The following is a 20,977-nucleotide window of genomic DNA, read 5'->3' as shown; positions in this document are numbered from 1 at the left end:
ATGTGTCACAAGCCTTTGGAGGATCTTCTGCAGAGCACAGCGCAGCTAGGCTCACACAGATTGCTGCAATGGGAAGGAGCTGTAGGAACTTTCCCTGCTGGTACTTTCCAGCTGTAAGGTAGAGGGGACTGCAGGCTTATGGCCTGCTAGAAAAGGACAACATTTAACAGAGCAGGAAAGAAAAGGAAGCAAAATCAAGCAGAATTGCTTATTGCTCTCTCCTAGGAACCCTGCTCACTGCTTTGCAGATTGCCTCTCCTTCACCGCTGCCAATTTCCACAGATGAATTTGGACCATGAGCTTTTCCTTCCTCGCAACAGTGTGATGTTTAATACAGAAAGAAACAGTTAAAAAGAATCCTTTTAAATTCGCTGCTGTTGAAGCAACTGCCTCCCTTTGATCAAAAAATACAAAGCGTTTTGCCCCAACCTGCTGCTGAACTGGTGGCAGTCACGGTAACACCATCCTCTGCAAACAGCGAGAAGGCAGGATTGCCCAGTTTGCCTCGGGCTGCAATTTAGTGAAAGTTCTGCAAAACTATTTAATGTCAAGTCCTCACTCAACTCATTTGGCACTACGGCAACACCATACAGCAGTTCTTTTTCTTCCAAAATTGACAGCTAGAATCTGTCTTTAGATGAGAACTCATTTTCATGGCACTTGATATTCATACCCAAGATACAGCACAGTGCTGCACCTCCATTTTGAAAAGCAAATAAAGACCAGGCACAGAACTATTTTGGCACTGATGTTTTGTCAAAGCTACAGAACCTTTGATTCCTAGAGTTCTCATGTCTTAAGCTGAACAAGATTTCCCCATATGGGAACAGCCCCAACAACCACACGCTCTTCAACATTTAAAGAGGAACCTAAGTGAAACACAACTCGGCAGAACGCAAATGGATCCTAAGAATGAGAAAACAAAGGTCTGAAGACCATTTGCTTTCAGTTAGTTCAGAAGCAACCAGGGTCAGGGCTGCCTGGACGCAGGCTCTGCTGTTCTGCCCACTCTGTTTCAGATCCCATCACTCCATCTCTTTTCGTTGGGCTCCTTTCAAGGAGATGGAGGACGGCATTCTTCCTGCCATATCTGCTGCTAGGAAGGGGCCCTGATACCTCACACTCATTAAAACCGCCCATCCACCCTGTCCAAACTCCACCATTTTATTTTTTAGAGGAAAATTTGGAGTAAGGCAGGCAGGTTTCAGTCTACCAAGGACATACATTAACAAACTGATTCTTGTATGATTATAATTCTTTAATTCATAAACAAAGTGATTTACATCCCCTGCCACCAACTTGGCATGGAATTTGGATCCTTCCCTGTTACGAAATACATTTTTGCTTTCCTCAGGTGGATGCAGATGCCCCAAAGCAGGGCTAAGTGGGAAGACCAGTGTGTGCGTTATCTCAAAGAGCCAGACAGAACGATCCTGCTCCTCCCACCTACCTGACGCTGCTGCCCCTTGGTCCCCAAGCCCACTTCCTCCAGCTCCAAACAAACCTGCATATTCCATTTAACTCAGACTTCCCTGCAGTAAATGCCACATTTGTTGCCACAGTTTGCTGATAAAAAGCCACTCACATGCAGGGTGTGAAGGGCACGATGACTGCTGTAATGTTGCAAGTAAAACCCTGCGGCATTCAGCAAACACTTGAGAAGACTGAGAGAACAGCTGTGCTGGTCTCACCACAGATCACCCAAAGGAACCAAAGCAGTACCAAGATCTTCCCCTCCAAGGACGCTACTACTAGGAGGAATAAGAAATGCCAGCCAGCATGCCGCAGAACTTAAGGTAACTTACAGAAAGGAAACTGAGATAGCAAACAAATGGGTGATTTGTACAGAAAGCTGCTAAAGAACTTGTAGCTCTCTCTACCAACTCAGTGCCTTCACTCTGAGGCCCACATTTATCTTCAATGACTTCACTGACAACAGGTTAGCCTAGATCTAGCAAAGTCAGCAAGAACCAGGCAGCCAGAGTTCTTTTCAATTACAGTTACTGGCCACAATCAGCAACATCCCATTCTAATCAGAAATAGTAACTGGCTCAGAAGGGAGAGTTAGCAGTTGGACTGTTTTTGGTTTTCTGCACGTAAACGCCAGATGGCACGGACTGAAGTTAGGGGGCATGGTGAAATCCATCATGTGAACATCCTGGCAGCCTGGTGCAGTGCCTTCATCCTTACCTAAGCTCTTACTTCCAGTGGGAATGTCATGTTTTGGTCAGCACTGAACATGGACAAAAGACGACTGTATTTCAGCTTTAACAGCCTGGCACCTACCTGACAGCTCAAGAAATACCTACTCGATCAGAACATTTATTTGGCAAGCCTGAATTTTTTTCACCTATGGGCAAAGAATAAAGGAAGTGGGAGCACAGGGAGGAGCAGACATTTTTCAACTCCAGGTGCTGCCCAGCAAGACCCCACATACCTGTCACGGAGCGTGTTGGGACCCAAGTAGGGGTACTGGCTGTCCTTCAGTTTTCCTTTGATGAGCTGATCCAGTGTTTCTTGAAGGAGAGGCTGGTGTTGTGCGTACACATTCTCAACACCCTACAGTGCAAAAGAAGCTCCCATTATGAATAAATACAGCAAGGCAGCATGCTGAAAGAAAGCTGATCAGCAAAGCCACACTCAAAGAGCCCCAGCATCTGATGGATATAGCAACTATTAACCACTGAGTCAAGACTCAGAGGGGCTTTTCAGCAACCAACTTCCATTGCCTAAAATGAGAATTACACCTCAAACGTTCAGTGCACTTACTATTAGACCTCTAAAAAGCTACTGAACTCTGTGTCATAGTCTTATCGCTCTTTGCATCGGTATTCTACATCCACAGCACCATGCCAGGGTGGGAGCTGAGGAGTTCATGGGGCAGGTCCGTGTTCTGAAGAGAAGAATGAACTACAGCTTCCATGGGCCAGGAAAAGACTCAGCACCAGAAGACTTCATTTTGTTATTTTCTGTCTTCCGGCAGGAGGGAAAAGTCAAAAGAATGGAGAGGTTACGCGATCTCTGCCTCTTTCCAGCTCCCTGGTGGCCGATGCAACATCAGAGACTCAGTACCAAAAACTCTCTTCCATTCATTTGATTTATTAGCTTCAATTCCAATTAGTTCGCATTTCATCAAGGTTTCTTCCTTAAATCACTGCCGCTGGGTTTTTTTGTTCCTCTTTTATCTGGGCCCACCCCCCCCCCCACCCTTCTGGCCACTGAGCCACGTAGGCCCCTGTGAAGGAGACAGACCCAGGCCTAGAACATGAACACCTCTGAAAGCCAGAACGCACGGCTAAGAATCCTGCCCCATTACTGGAGCTTTGACTAAAGCTGTCAGTATTTCATCTATGGCAGACCCATACCTTCAGTCCTTTGAGGAACTGTTTTGTGATGGCTACAGCATCCTTGGGACTGAACAGGTCGCTGCCCCGGACCCGTTTCCCTCCATATTCCGCAACAGCAGAGACCAGCTGTACAGAGAAAGGCAAAACCAGAGTGCTGTTAACCTGGGAAACAAAATTTCACACAGCTGTCCTATCAGGTTCAGTGGAGGTACTGGAACAATGACCAAGAAGTCAGAGAGAGGAAAGAAGGAAGAGAAGTGTTCTCTGAACACAAGAAGCCACGGCACTGCCTGCATAAGGAGAAATGCTTTCATTCCCACAGTCCTATGCAGTGACAGCAGATCAGAAGATGAAGATACAGTGACATTATCCTGCCCCTCCACCTCCCCTCCAGCTGCTCACTACATTTGTCAAGCTCTGCCACCCTTTCCCTCCCAGCCAAGCCCCCCCTTACTGTTTTGGTTAAGTCTCTTGCTACAGCTATTGCCTATTCAGCAGGAGGTGGAAAAGAAGGAGAAAGGAAAAGTGCATGCCATACACCAGGTCTAGACTCCTGCCAAACACACCATCTCTGCTTTGTACAATCCTTCATGATATCACTGATTTTGGAAATGGACACTAAGTAATTAGCGATGCCTTTAACATCTTCAGGCCCCAGCCAAGCTCCGTGCTCTTACTGAGAAGTGTGGTGCAATTCAACAGAAAAAAAGTATTATGCTACGTTAAGGCAAGCAACAGGCATCCTCCAGCAACTAAGAACAATCCGACACCTGTGTCTACCTGTGTCTGCCCCGCTCATTCATCCAGCAGGAGAAATACTGCATTACCTTTCGGTATCTCTCAGAAACACCCCTATTCTTGAGATCTGCCATCAGCCCTGGCAGGCTGTTGCTGCTGTGCCGCTCGTAGTGCAGGGCATAGAGCATCACCAGCCGGGCAGCATCGAGCTCAGTCACCTTGGGGTTCTGCAGGAGGCGCCGCACATTCTGCAACAAGATACCAAGTGGGATCAGTGGAGAGGCCTTCAGAGCACATTAAATCAGATAACATCAAGCCCATTGCTTAGTAACAAAATTGCAAGCAGGGGGAACGCGAGGGAATTAAACGACCATAAGTAACAGACCTGAGCTTCTTATATGCTCTTTGTTTAGATTTACTGCAGTATAATGGACTGCAAGTTGTTTTCATGACTGGAATCCCCTGTAATTCTCTGTAACTCTCATAATGAGCCTCACAGTGAGCCCAGCTCAGTGCACTCCTCCCAAATGGGGTATCGCAGAAGCTTGCGGAAACCTTTAATCTTTGCCCTTTCCTTTTCCAACCTGAATACAGCAAAAGCTGGCCCACAGGTTCCATCGTAATATCAACCATCAAGGAAAAAGTGCTAGCAGAGCTACAGTTTGTTTTGTTGTGGAAGGTGTGGGAATGAAGCATCGAAGTCTCAGACAATCTCTGGATACGAGAAGTGTGGGGCTGGGGGGAAGCAAACAAAGCACTTTGAAACAAACAAAGAATTAAAGCACGGAAAGGCAAAGAAAGATTACTGGAGAAATAAATACAGAAATCCACAGTTATTTACTTCTAACATGCAGATTATTCGTTTTTCTGCTGAACAGAACATGGCAGCATTGTAAACACAAGGACTGCACATCCCAGAGGCCACCAGCTAACGCATTTCCAGAACAGACTCAGAAGCCCTGAGGCATGCCATGTTCCCTGAAGGGACTGCGGGCAGGACGTTATTCTATCTTGTCAGCTGACAATTTGCCCTGTAAGTGCTACTCCTTGTCATCACAACAGAAGCACTTATTTCCTCTCTGCAGCTCCTCAGTCACTGCGCAGAGCCGTACAGTTGAGATGCTGAAGTTAACAGAGGAAAAAACACCAGAGCCAAGTTGGTAGCTTAGGAGAGCAGTGGGAGCAACAGGCTCCTTAACGCCAAGCCTGGAGACGGATCTCAAGGAAGAGGCAGCACTGCTGTCTGCACCTGCAGGTTAAGGACCGGATTGCACTTCAGGGCACAACAAAGTCTGCAGTCCTCCCTGTGCTTAAAGCAAAACATCAGCCTGTATTGACTCAAGTGTAAGAGAGCAGCAGAGCTTCCAGTCGTACAGCGATTGAAACGGCACTTCCAAGACAGGGACAGAACCAGCAAGGAGGATTTTTTCCATGCTACAGCAGAACATGACCTTCAAACACTCCAAAAATCCCAGCACATCTTGGCAACATTCTCCCAGCCTCCCAGAACAGAGAGGCAGCAGGGAAATATTCAGTGAACAGCTGTGAAACAATACTGTAACAGTTGTTACCGACCGAACTGATTCAGCTGTGTTTGTTGCCATCCGTTCCACTGATGCAGACCAGTTACAAAAACATGGGGTAAAATCCTGGCTGCTCGCTGTTCACTGAAGCTAACGAAGAAACTCTTCTTGCGGTCAGGGATTCACCTGCCAGGGTGAGGGCAGAGTCCCACAGCGATGCCTGCTTGCCACGTTCTGGATCCTGTGCTGGCAGCACAGTGGCAATGCCTCTATAAGCGGGAAACTTGTAAACAGAAAAGCTATTGTCCATCTAAGGAGATGGGATTCAAAACCTCCCATCCATCTCTCAAGGCTCATGTACAATGTCAGGATTAATAAGAGACCAGGAAAAGAATAACCAAAACGTACTGTTCTCAGGGGCCCCAGGCCACCACAGAAATTAACAATTGCTGAAGTTACATCAGTGGGAGAACAATTCTGCCTTTATTTTGTGCACTGGTTATTCTTCATTGTGTCTGTGGCCTTGCCCCTTCGCTGCCATTAAGAGACTGCAGCAGGGAACAGCCTGGGGCACTGCAACTAAAGAGATACTGATCTCTCATATAGAAAGATACCACTTCCATTTTTGCATTTTGCATTTATTCTCTAGCTGCTATTTGGTTTTCAGTCCCTCTCAGTTGATAGAAACACAACACAGCCCTTTAGGCATGTGGCTGTAAAGAAATGCAGGCAGCCTATGTGCCATAAAAACTGCAAAACACCACTCAGTGCAGACCTGAATTAGGTGAGCCTAGCTAACAACCTTACCACCACTGCATGCCACTCAGTGGGGGCTGCCCTCCCTCCATCTCAATCCAGCTTCCAGCACTGCCATGTATTCCTCTAACCCCAAAGCTGTAACGTGCAATTGCTCCACCTCCAGAAGTTCATGTCAGCCCTTCCTCCAGTGAATCTGAGGTAACCGACTACAATAAAAACCAACATTTTTTCAAAATGGACCCCAATGCCAAGCACCCAGGTTTCAGCACTCAAACTCTGTGCTGCAAACTCTTCAGCAGAGCATCTGCTTGTAACATCAGAAACAAAGATCACAGACAGACACGGCGTCCTGATAGACTAGAAGTCAAACATTTGTCTTTTAACCTGCACAAGAAACCTAGAAACCATGACATAGCAAGAGAGCATGGGGGGTTGTGCTCAGCAAATGCATTTTATGGTTACAATCCCACTTCAATACTTGGTCAACACAATTCTACCAAATATAAGCTATCAAGTCCCATCTATCTGCTGGTAGATCCATAGAGCTGTGATGATTTCAGCACGTCTATGCTGATTTACATCAGCTCAGGATCTGGCAATAGACAGCAGTGCTCAAAGAGCTGATGTTATCACTTAGCCACCCACCTGGACAACAGAGTAACAGAGGTCAAGAAAACATGTCTGTCAAATCTGTTCAAAATTCTTTTTATTTTCTAATCAAAGTGTGAATGAGTCCATTATATGCTGTAACTTCTATCCCAGCTATAAAAAAATAAATGACTCGCTTTCTAATACTGAGTCAGTGGTTGAACTCTGCTATAATACAGTCACTCTTAACAATACTGCTATTTTCTCTGAATAGGCAGCAGCCACAATTCATCATTATTGACATACTGTCAGATATTCGGTCAGGTCACGGAATCCAACAAGGCAGCACAGGGTCAAAACTTCCGTCTAAACTCAGCTACAACAGAAGTCTCTCGTAGGCTTTTTCAGTCCTCTCTGCCAAAGAAATCTTTTATCTAAAAGGCTTTTCACTGTCTTACACTGTTTTTTAGAAAAGAAGTAAAAGTCATCATCCCAAGGAATGGTCTGGTTTAGTTATGGATTCCATTTCTTCTCCTTCCCAACAAATACAAGAAGCTCCTGCATAGGGGTCCAAGTTTTGTTTTACTGGTGCCTGTCCAGGCAGCTTGCCAGGTCCCAACCAGCCACCTACAATGAAGGAATGCTGTGCTGTGAAACGTAGACAGACTCTGCAAAGATGCTTCTCAAGCCAGTTATTAATTCTGATTCATCCCCATCGGAACTGAACAGGTAGGAGAAGAGTAATCCTTACGTCCCTACCCTGCAGGACATCTGCACGCAAAACTCCCACTGATTTTCAGCATCAAACTTCCATCAGCAGGAGGCTGCCAGGAGCAAAACATCTGAATTCAAAGGACCGCAGCCAGGTTCCGAGCCCGAAGTACCTGGAGGGCGCTGGAATGGTCGCTGTGACAGGCCAGCTCCTGCTCCACCTCAGACACCTCCAGCAGGTTGCGCTCACCAACCAGTCGCGAGAGCTCTCCTACCACCGTCACGTGCTTTGACACCGTGCCTGACATCTTCTTGAACTGAGGGTAGTTCTCCACGAATGCCTGCGAGGGGGAAACCAGAGCGACACCTTCTTCAGAATAAAAGCAGCAGACAAGAGTGGTGCACGCAATTTGTCACTGGGTTGTACAGATCCACTAATAAGCAAGACCGCTGCAGGTGCACGGATGGTCAGGCACCTCAAATCCAGAAAAAGACTGAAAGATTTCTCCAGATACAAGGAGATTTTTGGCTGTGCTTTTTGTTTACACCCAAAATAAAAGAACACATCAAGTAACTCCAGAGACACTGCCAGGATTCTTTAAATCGTCAGCAGCGACTGAATTAACAGACCCTGCTGTGGGCAGCTGCCAAGTGACCCAGCTCAGACAGGAAGTCTATACAGCCACACTGGGTTACGCCAAGTACCTGAACTAGAGCTTATCAACTCAGCTGGGGGGATTCTGGCTGGCTTCCAGCAGGCTCTAAAAGCAGCTCAGGGAGCAGACAGAGCAAGCAGGCTGTGCTGCAGCGGTGCAGAAAGGCCAACCCCAGGGTCTGGATCCCAGTAAAAAATACCGTGCTGAACACAGGACAGTGGTTCCTGCCCCACTGATCACTCACTGCAGAGGTCTGAACTGAATGCAGACTGCCAGCGTGCAGTCAGCAGTGACCTGCACTACCTGCCAAGTCCTGTCTGTACCTTCATATCTGCTATGGATTCCAGCTTCTGCTGCTCCTTAGGTTTCCTCTTCTGGAAATCCTCCATAAGATTCTTGATGTTGCTGCCAATCTCTGCAAAGTTCAGGTACATGTTCTGCATGGAACAAGGAGGGCAGCTGAGAGAAAACCATCTGAACACGAGTTCTAATACAGCTAAGACACAGAGACACTCTGAACCCAAAACACTTCAGTACCACTGCAGATCACCTCATCTATTTGACACTCACACTTGACCAAACAGCTTTGTGATTGGTCCAGATTTTATTTACAACTATCACAAAACCGTGTTATTACACATCAGATACTGCCTGCACGACACAGTGACTTTCACCCTACATAAACTTTCCTCCCCTTAACATTCAAAGTCACTGAAGGACCGAAAGGTTCCAAGAACGGAACCTGACTCCAGCATTCAGCTACTCAGGGAGATCCCCACCATAAGACACAGCCACCTACGTTGGCCTAGAACTCGTCGTTCTCAGCAGACAGGACCACCTCTCGGAGATCCTTACTGATGCCCGGCACACGCGAGAGGTCAACGCGGTTGTTGTTGATGCCCAGCAATTCATGAACCATAGCCTGGTACGTCCACTGGCACATGGGGAGAGAGAAAGGCGAGCATTGGCTTCAGCACGGTACCACACTGCGCTGGAAAAGATTTCAGGCTGCTCAAGGTCATTTCCCATTCCTCCAGTAACAGCGCGGACTCAGAGGGTCTCCTCCTCAAACTTCTGTCAGAACATTACAGTCAGAAATAAATGCTGTTCCTATCACAAAGGCATCTCAGTGTCAGAGGTGCTGACGCCAACACGTAGGAAAACCACCCCCATCCGAGGCTGCTTACCACAGGTACATTCAAAGGAAATGACTCTAAAAGCACAACAACTGGGATTCGTATTCCTGTTCCAGCAGCTCTATTTGCCACCATTAGCTCCCCCTTCTCCTGTGAATGAACATTTATTTTTGGCTGCAGAGGTTCCACAGTTACAAACTATAACTTCCTACACACTCCTGTGCTTCTTACACAGCAATTGGAGAGTTCCTGTACATCAGTGAGCTACTATATTTATTCTGGGAAGACTCATTTCAATTTAGAGAGAAAACTGAAGGCTGATCAGAGTGCTGGCATGCCTGACGCTGCATTTACATTCATTTGACTCTCTCTTCCGGACAGAAAATCTCCACACAGCAGACAACACTTTTGGTACCCTGTGCTGAGTGCTGTCCTTAACTCTACAAGCCACATGTGAGCTTGGCTGCTGACTATCAGATTGCTCCAGTGCACAAGGATCGCCACCAGCTCCCACACAGCGCTGCCTGCAGCGGGGGTAACCCAGAGTGACTTGAGATCTGAGCATATCCCACAGAAAGGAGAGAAGATGCCAGGTCTGCAGCACAGCGACAACGCAGCAAAGAAACAAACCACAGAAAAATGCTGCCACCCATCAACAACAAAGAACGAGAAATACGCCCGGACAAGGTCACTCTGTAAACATGGCCACGTACTACCAAGCAGCCTGCACAGACACACCATTTAACACAACACTGCTGAGACACCAGGACTCTAAATGCAAAGTGTACTTGATCTGATCTTTGGCCACCTCTGCCTCTGAAGCCAACACGTACAATCCACGCTCAACAGTCTGAAAATTGAGCCACAAGATAAAAGAAAGATTGCAAAAGAACGGGGGCAATACTTTTTACCCCTGAATACAAACCACACCGTCAGGCTGTGAGCTACTGCCACGAGGCTCTGCGCACTGCCAGCACTCACTGCTACCCCTCGGACAGCTGAGGTGATTCACCTGGTTCAGCAGGGGGGTGATGGCATCGTCTGAGCGGTCCAGAATAAGGAGCAAAGGAGGAACCTCAGTGCGACGGAAGTCAAACAGCTCATACTCTTTAGTGATTACTTGCTGTTGAGAAACATACAAAAAAAACCCACTTGGTTATAAGTATACCTGGAAAAAGTTCCCCCTCGCTTTTGTAACGGATGAATAAAAAGTGAAAAGCTGGAGAAAAACAAGCTGCACTGCAATCTCAGTCTACACTGCTATTGAGAAAACAGCTCCTGCTTTCAAAAGGCATCAGTAACACACTGCAGTTAATGGGACTTGTGAGAAATAAGGGCCTTCGCTTCTCGCATAGGTTGGGGGAGGCAGAAACAAGGGGATGCGACCTGCCGAAAGCCACGTAACATAGAAATGGAAGGACTGACAAGAACTGGCTAAAGAACATTATGGAAAAAACGTTCAACAAAAATTAAGCAAAGTTGCCAAACTCACTTAACACTGCTCACCGCACCTTCACACATTCAGCAAGCCTCTTTGCTGGCTCAGAAGAGAGTTGGTATCGAATCATGGGGCATTTCTTCAGGGACAGAAGCAGAGCAGTCAGCCCTTGAGTTGTCCTGGACAGCTGGGCTGGATCCCAGTTGCGACCCTAGAAGGAAAGGTTGCTTGAGAGATGGACGTGCCATCCCCAGCCCTTTGTCCCATGAAGCTGCATTTCCCTCCAAGCAGACTACATGTTGACTACAGGAGCAGGTACACCAAAGGCCACAGTCCAGACTGTAATTCCTGCTAACAACCAGCCACCCTTTGGGGCTGGACACGGCATTCTGCCTGCTGGGCAACCACTGCCACTGCACCCACTTGGCTGTGGCTACTGGGCTCTCTGTCACCACAAAACAAGGCCCCGGAGCCCTGCAGGACAGTTAGCTTTTTGCATACCTGGCAGCAGCCCAAGAGGTTGAGAGAAAAAACGTGTGGATTCACTGCAATGTAATCTCCATAGAACTCCTGCCAACAAGTGAAAGCAAATACAGTTAATGCCCTGCCCAGCCCTGTTCAGCCCACAAGAGCATGTGTATTGGCAACGGTAAAACCCTAAGCGCTGCACTCACTGACTCTGATCACTTCTCCTTCCTCCATGCCTACATACTCACAATCTTTACACTTCTGCTGACAACTCCACTGCCACTTCCTGTTGTACTTTTCACGTAGATAGCTCTTTGTTGATGCCAACAAACACGCAGCAGCCTTGTGAAATGATGCCAGCAGCACCAGCAGCAGCTCCAGCAACTGGAGGGCAGAGAGAAATGGAACACACGGGTTTTCCGCAGTGTTGTTGCTCACTGTTCAAGACCTCCAGAGTCCTCCTTTTGAGACATGCATGTTTGCTAGCGTGTGTATCCATCTCCTAATGCCCTTGGATTAAGAAATCTACTTAAAAGATTCAAAATTCACCTGAATTTCTGCCACAACTTCCTGTTCATCAGCCTCAGCTAATGCCTTGATATCACTCTTACTGATCACATTACTGAAATCTGAAAGAAAACAACAGAGAAAGAGCAGTTGGGCTCCGTGAGTGACACAGAACACAAGAACACCACAGCACAGCATGACCCGATTCTCCCCTGGAGCAGGAGTGGACTGCAACACAATTTGCCTTCACACCCATAATTACTGTGCAGGTAGTCTCTCTTGCCTCTCCCTGCTCAGCATCTGCTCAATTAGGTAACGCCATACACGGCTGTAATTAGTAGATTTACAAAGCTAAAAGATAAGCACTATTAACTAGTTTAACACTGTGGCCAGCTTACTGCAAGCTGGAGCTTCTCAGCATCGCCGTGTCAGCAGGTCACCACCACCCGCCCCTGCAACCCGGAGCTGCTCCTCCAGCACTGCGGGCCCACAGGGACACCTGGAGGCCACTGCGGATCACTGCCCAGAACCTGGCGCGCACGACGGCTGCACCTCAGCAGAAAGGCCGCTGTAGTTACATTTCCATTTCCAAACCTACCGAATATTCGACAGCACGAACAGAACGCGTGAGGAACTCCTGCCTCATCCACCAGGGTTACAAGACGCTGCGCTCTGGGTTTGGCCCAACAAGTTAACACTGTCTCTGAATGATTTACCTTCCAGACTTGGGCCAGTGTCTCATCTCTGTTTCCACTGTAATAAAGGCACTCTAAAGCCAGCTTCTTTCATGTTTACGAAGCACCGCGAGGCTTCAAAATCCCTGAAGTTTTCAGGAATAGCCATAGCAGGGTAATATGGGTTATGGCATTGCTTTATGAAGATTCTTATCAGTTGTTTCAGTTTAACTATTTTATTTTATATGCATGTAACTTTTTCTAAAACAATTTCATAGAATGGCTTCAGTTGGAAGAGATCTCAGAGATCACAGAGCTCAAATCCCTCTGCCATGGGCTGGATGCCCCCCCTCCCCACGTCAGGCTGCCCAGGGCCCCATGCAGCACAACTTTAGGCACCTCCAGGGATGGGGCACCCACACATTGGGCTGCACATTGGGCAGCAGTGTCACGGCCTCATCACACCCTCACTGAAAACATGTCAGCCTAAATCTCCCCTCTCATTTTAAAGTGCTCCCCTTTATCCAATCACTGTCTGAGGAAAAAGCTGATTTTTCTTATAACCGCCATTTAAGTACTGGAAGGCTGCTCTCAGGTCTCCCTGGAGCCTTCTCTCCTCCAGGCTGACACCCCCAGCTCCCTCAGCCTTTCTTTGCAGGACAGGTGCTCCAGCCCTTTGACAATCTTCATGGCCTCCTTGAACCCTCTCCAACAGCTGTTTTTCTTGTGCTGGGGCCCAGCCCTGGACGCACTAATCCAAATGGGGCCTCACAAGGGCAGAGCAGAGGGGGAAAATCCCTCCCTGCCCCACTGCCACCCTTTTGCTGGTGCAGCCCAGGATGCAGTTGGCCTGGTAGGCTGTGAGCGTTTCCTGCTGACTCATCTCCAGCTTCTCATCCATCAGGACTCTCAAATCCTTCTCTGCAGGACAGCTCTTAAGGAGTTCTTCTCCCAGTCTGTACTCGTATCTGGGATTGCCCCGACCCAACACTGCCTTCAGCCCTGTTGAACCTCACTGAGTTTATACGTGGGCCCATTCCTCAGCCTGCCCAGCTCCCTTTGGACACCATCCCTTCCTTCTGCTGTGCCAACTGCACCGCTCCACTCTGCAGAGAGGGACCTGGGTGTCCTGGTGGACGACAGGTCGGCCATGAGCCAGCAGTGCGCCCTTGTGGCCAAGAGGGCCAATGGCATCCTGGGGTGCATTGCAAAGAGCGTGGCCAGCAGGTCGAGGGAGGCGATCCTCCCCCTCTGCTCTGCCCTGGTAAGGCCTCATCTGGAGCACTGCGTCCAGTTCTGGGCTCTGTACGAAAAAAGACAGGGATCTCTTGGAAAGAGTCCAGGAGAAGGCCACAAAACGCTGAAGGGCCTGGAGCATCTCCCCTATGGAGAAAGGCTGAGTGAACTGGGTCTGTGTAGCCTTGAGAAAAGATGACTGAGAGGGGACCTGATCCAGGTCTATAAATATCTAAGGTGTGGGGGGCAGAGCGGCGAGGGCGGACTGTTTTCAGCAGTGTGTGGACACAGGACAAGAGGGAATGGCCAGAAACTGCAGCACAGGAAGTTCCACACAAATGTACGCAAGAACTTCTTTAGGTGAGGTGACGGAGCACTGGAACAGCTGCCCAGGGAGGTGGTGGAGTCTCCTTCTCTGCAGATGTTCCAGACCCACCTGCACATCGACCTGTGCGACCTGCTGCAGGAACTGCTTTGGCAGGGGGTTGGACTCCGTGATCTCTGCAGGTCCCTTCCAACCCCTATCATTCTGTGATTCTGTGATCCACTCAGTGCCATCAGCCACTGCTGAGGGTGCACTTGGTCCCACCGTCTGCACCACCGATAAATACATTAAAGGGTAAACTTAGATCTGGCGATCTAAACAATGTAAAACCTGCCATTCAGCCATTTTCAGAATCTCAGCGGCACTCTGCCCGCGGGGGAGGCCAGCGCCTCCCATCGGCGCCTCACTGAACGTCGGGAGCTCCGAACAGCACGTACTTACAGATACAATAGATGCTGTACTTCGGCCTCCGCAGCTCCTGAATGAGGCAGTGCACGTTCTCCTGAAGGAACACACAGCCACAGAGCGGCGATCAGAGGCGCTCAGCCCCACCGTCTCCCCGCGGGGAGGGCTCTCACCTTGGTGGGCCGCAGGAAGCAGACGGCCTTCAGGTGCTTCATGGGCTCCCTGCCGGGGGAGTCGATGCGCTCGAAGAGGTAAACCTCCTTCTGCAGGATCTCGGACTGCGTGTACACCATGCTGACCGCGCCGGGCTGCGGGGAGAGCCGCGTCACCGCGCGCCGAACACCGGCCCCGCGCCCCGCCCGGCCCGGCCCCGCCGCTCACCGTCTCCCGGTCCATCAGGAGCACCTTCATGCCCGGCCCGCTGTCCTCGATCATTTTCGACACGTACTGCTTCACGGCGAGAACGGCGCTCATCTCCGCTGTGCGCCTCAGCCCCGCTCCGCTCCGCGCCGGGCCGCGCAGCCCTCCAGCAGCAGGGCATGGCGAGAGCGGCGCGGGGACGGACTACGGCTCCCGGCATGGCGCGCGGCGCCGCACTTCCGCTCCTGCGCGCCCCACGGCGCTGGACTACGGCTCCCGGCATGCCTCGCAGAGCGCTCCTATCTTTGCTCTCCGGGCGACGCGCAGCTCGCACGGAGGTTTTCAGGAAGGAGCCGTATGAGTGTGACACAGGTTGGTGGCGTTGCTTTCTAAACATCACAGAATCACAGCATGTAGGGGTCGGAAGGGACCTGTGGAGATCACAGAATCACAGAATGGCCGGGGTTGGAAGGGACTCCAGGATCACGAAGCTCCAACTCCCCGCCACACGCAGGGCCACCAACCTCCCCACGTTTCACAGCAGCCCAGGCTGCCCAGGGCCCCATCCAGCCTGGCCTCCAACACCTCCAGCGATGGACGGGGCATCGCAGCCTCTCTGGGCAGCTGTTCAGCCCCTCACCGCTCTCCCAGCACACAACTTCCCTGACCTCCAGCCTCCAGCTGCCCTCCCTCCGCTTCCAGCCGTTCCCTGCTCTCATCTCCCCTGCCCAAGAGCTGCCTCCCCTCCTGGCTGCAGGCTCCCTGCAGGCGCTGCAGGCTGCACTCAGCTCAGCCCCAGCTCCTCTTCTCCATGCTGAACGAGCCCAGCTCCCTCAGCCTGGTTTTGCAGGGAGATGCTGCAGCCCCTGCTCATCTCTGCGGCTCCTCTGGACCCTCTCCCACAGCTCCCTGTCTTTCTTGTCCTGGGGGCTCCAGCCCTGGACCCAGTGCTGTAGATGGGGCCTCATGAGAGCAGAGCAGAGAGGGACGATCACCTCCCTGTCCCTGCTGCCACCCCTCTGCTGATGGAGCCCAGGATCCCATTTGCTTTCCGAGCTGTTACCACACACTGCTGGCTCATGTTCAGCTTTTCATCCATCAGGACCCCCAGATCCTCTGCAGAGCTGCTCTCAAGTGCCACTCCTTCCAGCCTGAATGGATGCCTGGGATTCCCACCCACTGCTAGAGCAGGTTCCCTGTGGCAGGTTGCAGTCGGCTCTTGGCTGTCTCCGGGGGAGTAGACGCCGCGACATCTCTGGACAGGGTGTCCCAGGTCTCTGGCACTCTTGTGGTAAAGAAGTTCTTCCTTGCCTTTATATGGAATTTCCCATGCTGCAGTTTGTACCCATTGCCCCTTGTCCTGTCACCGCACACCTCTTTGAATCATAGAATCATAGAGTCCTTAGAGTTGGAGGGGATCTCTGAAGGCCATCCAGTCCAGCCCCCCACTGATGAATAGGAACACCACAGCTAGATCAGGTTGCCCAGGGCCTGGTGCAGCCTCGCTTGCAAGTCCCCAGGGACATCCACCACATCTCTGGACAGCCTGTTGCAGTGCCTCACCACCCTCACTGCAAAATACGTTTCTTTATATGTAACCTAAATCTACCCTCTGAGTTTGAAGCCATTTCCTCTTTTTCTGTCACTACAGACCCTGCTAAAGAGTTTGTCCCCTTCTTTCCTGTAGCTCCCCTTCAGATACTGAGGCTGCAATCTGGTCACCTCACGGCCTTCTCTCCAGGCTGCACAGCCCCAGCTCTATCAGCCCGTCCTCATAGGAGAAGTGTTCCGTCCCTGGGATCATTTCTGTGGCCCTCTGGACACATACCAAGAAGTCCATTTCTCTCCTGTACTGAGGACTCCACAGCTGGATGCAGTGCTTCAGGTGAGGCCTCACCAGTGCAGAGCAGAGGGGCAGGATCACCTTCCTCGCCCTGCTGGTCACACTTCTTTTAATGCAGCCCAGGATACAGCTGGCTTTCTGCACTGCGAGGGCATGTTGCTGGCTCATGTCCAGTTTGCCATCCACCAGCACCCCCAGGTCCTTTTCAGCAGGGCCGTGCTCAATCCTTTCAGCCCCCAGCTCATACCGGTAGTGGGAGCTGCCTCGAGCCAGGTGCAAGACCTTGCATTTGCATTTGTTGAACCTCATGAGGTTTACCCGGGCCCACTGCTCAAGCCTGCCTAGGTCCCTCTGAATGGTACCCACCCCTGTGGTGTGTTGACGACACCCCACAGCTTGGTGTCATCAGCACGCTTGCTGAGGGTGCACTTGATCCCACTGTCAATGTCCTCAATGCAGATATTGAAGAGTATCGGCCCCAGCACTGACCCCTGGGGAACAGCACTCGGCACCAGTCTCCATGCAGACACTGAGCCACTGAGCGCTGCTCTCTGGACTCGATCCTGTAGCTAGTTCTTCGTCCGCTGAACAATCCACCTATCAAATCCATATACTTCCTATCTGGGGAGAAAGATGTTGTGGGTTACTGTGTCAAAGGCCACACTAAAGTAAGAATAGATTATATCAGTGGCTCTTCCCTTTTCTGTTACTGCAGTGATGCCATCATAGAAGTTGGTCAAGCCACACCGATGCTTTGTCCTGGTGCAGCCACACTGATTCTCCTGCATCATCTTCATATCTTCCATGTGCCTTAGCATAGCTTCCAGGAGAATCTACTCTGTGGTCTTTCCCAGCACAGAGATGAGACTTGGTCTTGGTTGGTAGTTGCCAAGGTCATTCTTTCTACCCTTAGAAATGGCTGTGATCTTACCTTTTTTCCTGTAACTAGAGACTTCGCCCCATTGCCACAGCTTTTCAGACATCATTGTGAGGGGCTTGGCAGCTATCAGCCAGTTTCCTCAGGACTCTGGGATGTGTCTCAGTGGGAGACTTGTGGATGTTGAGGTTCCTCAGGTGGTCATGAATCTGATCTTTGCTTGCAGTGGGAGGAATGTTGCTTCTGCAATCCCCTCCCACCAAACCAAATGTCTGAGGGCTGTGTGGCAAGCACAGGACTGAAGTCCGCTGCCATCCACTTGATACCTATGCTTTAGATATTTTATAAACAGTCAAGCAGATTCCCTCTCAGCCTTCTCTTCTGCAGGCTGAACAGTCCCGAGATGCTCAGCCTTTCCTCATACAGGAGATGATCCCCATCTTTTTTGAACCGAGAAGCCCAGGACTGGACATGATATTCCAGATGTGGCCTCCCCAGGGCAGAGCAGAGGGGCAGAGACCCTCCCTGGACCTGCTGGCTCCCCACTTGTAATGTACTCCTGGATACCTTTAGTCTTCTTGACCATGAAGGCACATTGCTGACTCGTGGGCAACTTGTTGGCCACCAGGACACCCAGGTCCTTCTCAACAGACATCTTTTCCAGCAGCCTAGCCCCTAACCTGTGCTGATGCATGCAGGTATTCCTCCCAGGTGCAGGATCCTACACTTGCCCTCGTTGAACCTCCTGATGTTCCTCTCTGCCTGTCTGCTCTGTGCGGCTCTCACCAAACGGCAGCACAGCCTTCTGCTGTGTCAGTCACTCCTCCTATCGTCAGTAAACTTGCTGAGAGTGGACGCTGCCCCTTCACCCAGATCATTCATGAAGATGCTGAACAAGTCTGGACCCAGCACCACCCCCTGAGGGGCACCACTTGCTGTAGGCCTCCAATTGGACTCTTCACCGCTCTGAGCTCTATCTGTCCTCCAGTTCTCAGTTTACCTCACTCTATCCCACACTTCCTAAGCTTACCGACAAGGAAGTTATGGAAAACAGTGTTGAAAGCTTTGTCGACGGTTTTTGCCAAAACCTCATTTTAAGCAGCAAAACCACATTTTTGCTCGTATTCCTTTTACTGGTGACATACTTCCAGAAGCTTTACTTTTTATCCTTGACTTCTCCCACCGTATTTCATTCTAAGTGGGTGTCATGGTTCTATGTTTTTTGTTTTTGTTTTTTGTTTTTGGGTTCCAGTATTCCACATCAGAACATCATGCAGTGCACGGGGCATTGAAGTGTCACTGCCCCAATCCCAGGTACCGATCCCTGTACATTACAGCAATCACGGGATCTGGCCCTTCCAGGTGGGGCCGCTCTCTTGCTGCCTGGCAGTGGGTGCTGGAGGTGCTTTCCTGGCCGTTCCAAGCTTTTCAGGTTTGAATCGGTCCCGGGAACTCTCTCTCTCTCTCATCTTGTCTGATTTATTAATCTCAATTTCAATTAAATTGTATCTATTGTGTTATCTTGTATTCCAATATTATAGTAAAATAAATTTTCCTCCATAGATTGTTGCCGCTGCTCTTTTCTCCCTTCCTTCCTTCCCATTTTTTTGTGGGACTGGGGTGGGGGGGGAGGGCAGAGGCCTGTCGCCCCTGTCACGGACATGGATGGATCTGGTCAACTCTGTGACAGATTTTTGGCGCCCAGCGTGGGGCTCGAGCTGCTTTTTAGCTTTTAGAACGAATCTTTTTTTCTCTCTGCTCTCAGAGAGCTTCGTTAGGGAGCATTATCAGTAGTTCAAGTTTCTGTGCTGGAAAACCTGACCTTGAAAGATTAGGCGTACTGCCAGTGTTCTGGGATATTTGTAAACTTTGAGCACTACTTAGTCTGTGTAGTGCCTTTTTTTTCTTTTTTTTTCCCTCCTCTTGTTAGCTTCAATTCATTAACCCCTTTTTAGCAAGCACCAGCGATGAACCCACTCGTTATCGTGGGGGTGCTGGGTAAAGGATTAAAAGCAATGGTGTTACTCACAACCTACTGGCCAATAATCCATCTCACACGTGTTGTGGAATTGCATTCATATATAACTACCTAAGGGCACTGATGGAGACACCTATGTTTTACCTACTTGCAATGTGGTATGATTTGAACTTTGACATTTACATCCCGGAAGGAATGGCTAATTTCACAAACAATTACATCCCAAATGGAATAGGTGATTTTACAAACAACACGATGTTCAGACCAGTCTCAGGGTTTTCTTCTCGGTTTGTCAAACGTTTTACGAGTCTTGAATTAATACTCATGTTGTTGTTGTTGTTCGTGTCATCAATTCTCCTGAGTGTACTCCAACGCATTCATAATAAGGAGTCTTCCCCAAAACTAGAGAATGATGACTGGCAGGGAATATGGAGAGGTTTAAGAAAGGTCTTAGGAGCATGGGGACCCGCAGTGTCATGGGATTTTACTCTTGAACACCTGTGGGATCCTGAGAAACTAAGCCAGTATTTGAGTCAGGGACTATGCGGCTTACATAAATCTAAGGAGGTACAACTTATTTGGGGTTTGGCTTGTGCTTACCGTGCCCTATATAATACCATTCTGGAGAGAGAGAGTTTCCGAGCTGAGGTTCAAGCCAAAGGGGAAAATCCCCAAGTCAAATCTAATCAATCACAGGAGACACCAGTAACAATTCCAGTTGCTCCTGTGGAGGGCAAGAAGTGGAAACGAGTGTCTTCGCGTCTTGAACAAAAAAGAGAAGAAGAGGAGGAGGAGGTGGAGGAAGATCCAGGTGAGGGGCCCTCCTCAGAACCACCACCATCGTGAAAGGCAAAAGGGAAAACTAAGAGACGTGCAGAAGAGAGTGATGAAGAGGAAATCTCTATTACTACTCGCCGGCCTCTAAAGATGACTGAAATCCAAGGTTCAAGAAAGGAGTTCACACGGTGCTCGAATGAAACTCTTGTTTCCTGGTTGGTTCACTGTTGGGACAGTGGGGCCCATAGCTTGTCTCTGGATGGTAATGAAGCTCGCCAACTAGGCTCCATTGCCAGAGATCCAGCTATTGATAGAGGAATTAGTCGATGTTCGGATGAGGCTGCCTCCCTCTGGGAACGAGTGTTAATAGCTGTGAAGGAAAAGTATCCCTTCAAAAATGGCTTGAAGATTGCGATGAAAAAATGGGATACAGTTGAAAAGGGGATCCAGTATTTGAGGGAAATAGGCGTGATGGAAATGTTGTATGACCCTGACTTTGTTCCTAACCATCCACGCCAAGACCGCGACCCTGAAAAAGTGAGGACGACGCCTGAGATATGGCAGAAAATCGTGACAACAGCGCCGGACAAATATGCCTCTACACTGATGTCAGCGTGTGACAGATTCAACG

The 20,977-nt window shown here is 49.6% G+C and overlaps 1 protein-coding gene and 1 long non-coding RNA gene across 3 annotated transcripts; one reads left to right on the top strand and one right to left on the bottom strand.

Moving 5' to 3' along the window:
- Nucleotides 1-2,302: 2,302 nt before the first annotated feature.
- LOC122157403 (vacuolar protein sorting-associated protein 45-like) lies at nt 2,303-15,049 on the bottom strand. Its single transcript, XM_042813036.1, is given in 13 exon segments — nt 2,303-2,559; nt 3,366-3,473; nt 4,175-4,333; nt 7,840-8,007; nt 8,646-8,759; nt 9,122-9,256; nt 10,471-10,581; nt 10,970-11,107; nt 11,398-11,466; nt 11,914-11,993; nt 14,548-14,608; nt 14,685-14,819; nt 14,893-15,049. Coding segments are annotated over 13 exon segments (1,584 nt in total). The 5' UTR covers nt 14,986-15,049; the 3' UTR covers nt 2,303-2,346.
- A 67-nt stretch (nt 15,050-15,116) lies between these two features.
- LOC122157404 lies at nt 15,117-18,793 on the top strand. Of its 2 annotated transcripts, XR_006167899.1 has the most exons (4): nt 15,117-15,243; nt 15,974-16,144; nt 16,559-16,756; nt 17,979-18,793. It is a non-coding gene; the product is annotated as an uncharacterized LOC122157404 (long non-coding RNA). The 2 variants fall into 2 exon arrangements; XR_006167898.1 differs by having other exon boundaries at nt 15,974-16,756.
- Nucleotides 18,794-20,977: the final 2,184 nt, after the last annotated feature.

The sequence above is a fragment of the Centrocercus urophasianus genome, unplaced genomic scaffold (genome assembly GCF_019232065.1).
Source record: "Centrocercus urophasianus isolate 14NV4802_14NV808 unplaced genomic scaffold, USGS_Curo_1.0 seq_1344, whole genome shotgun sequence".
NCBI classification, from domain to species: Eukaryota; Metazoa; Chordata; class Aves; order Galliformes; family Phasianidae; genus Centrocercus; species Centrocercus urophasianus.
The sequence above is the reverse complement of the archived record's forward strand: the minus strand, read 5'-3'. Positions and strand labels throughout refer to the sequence as shown.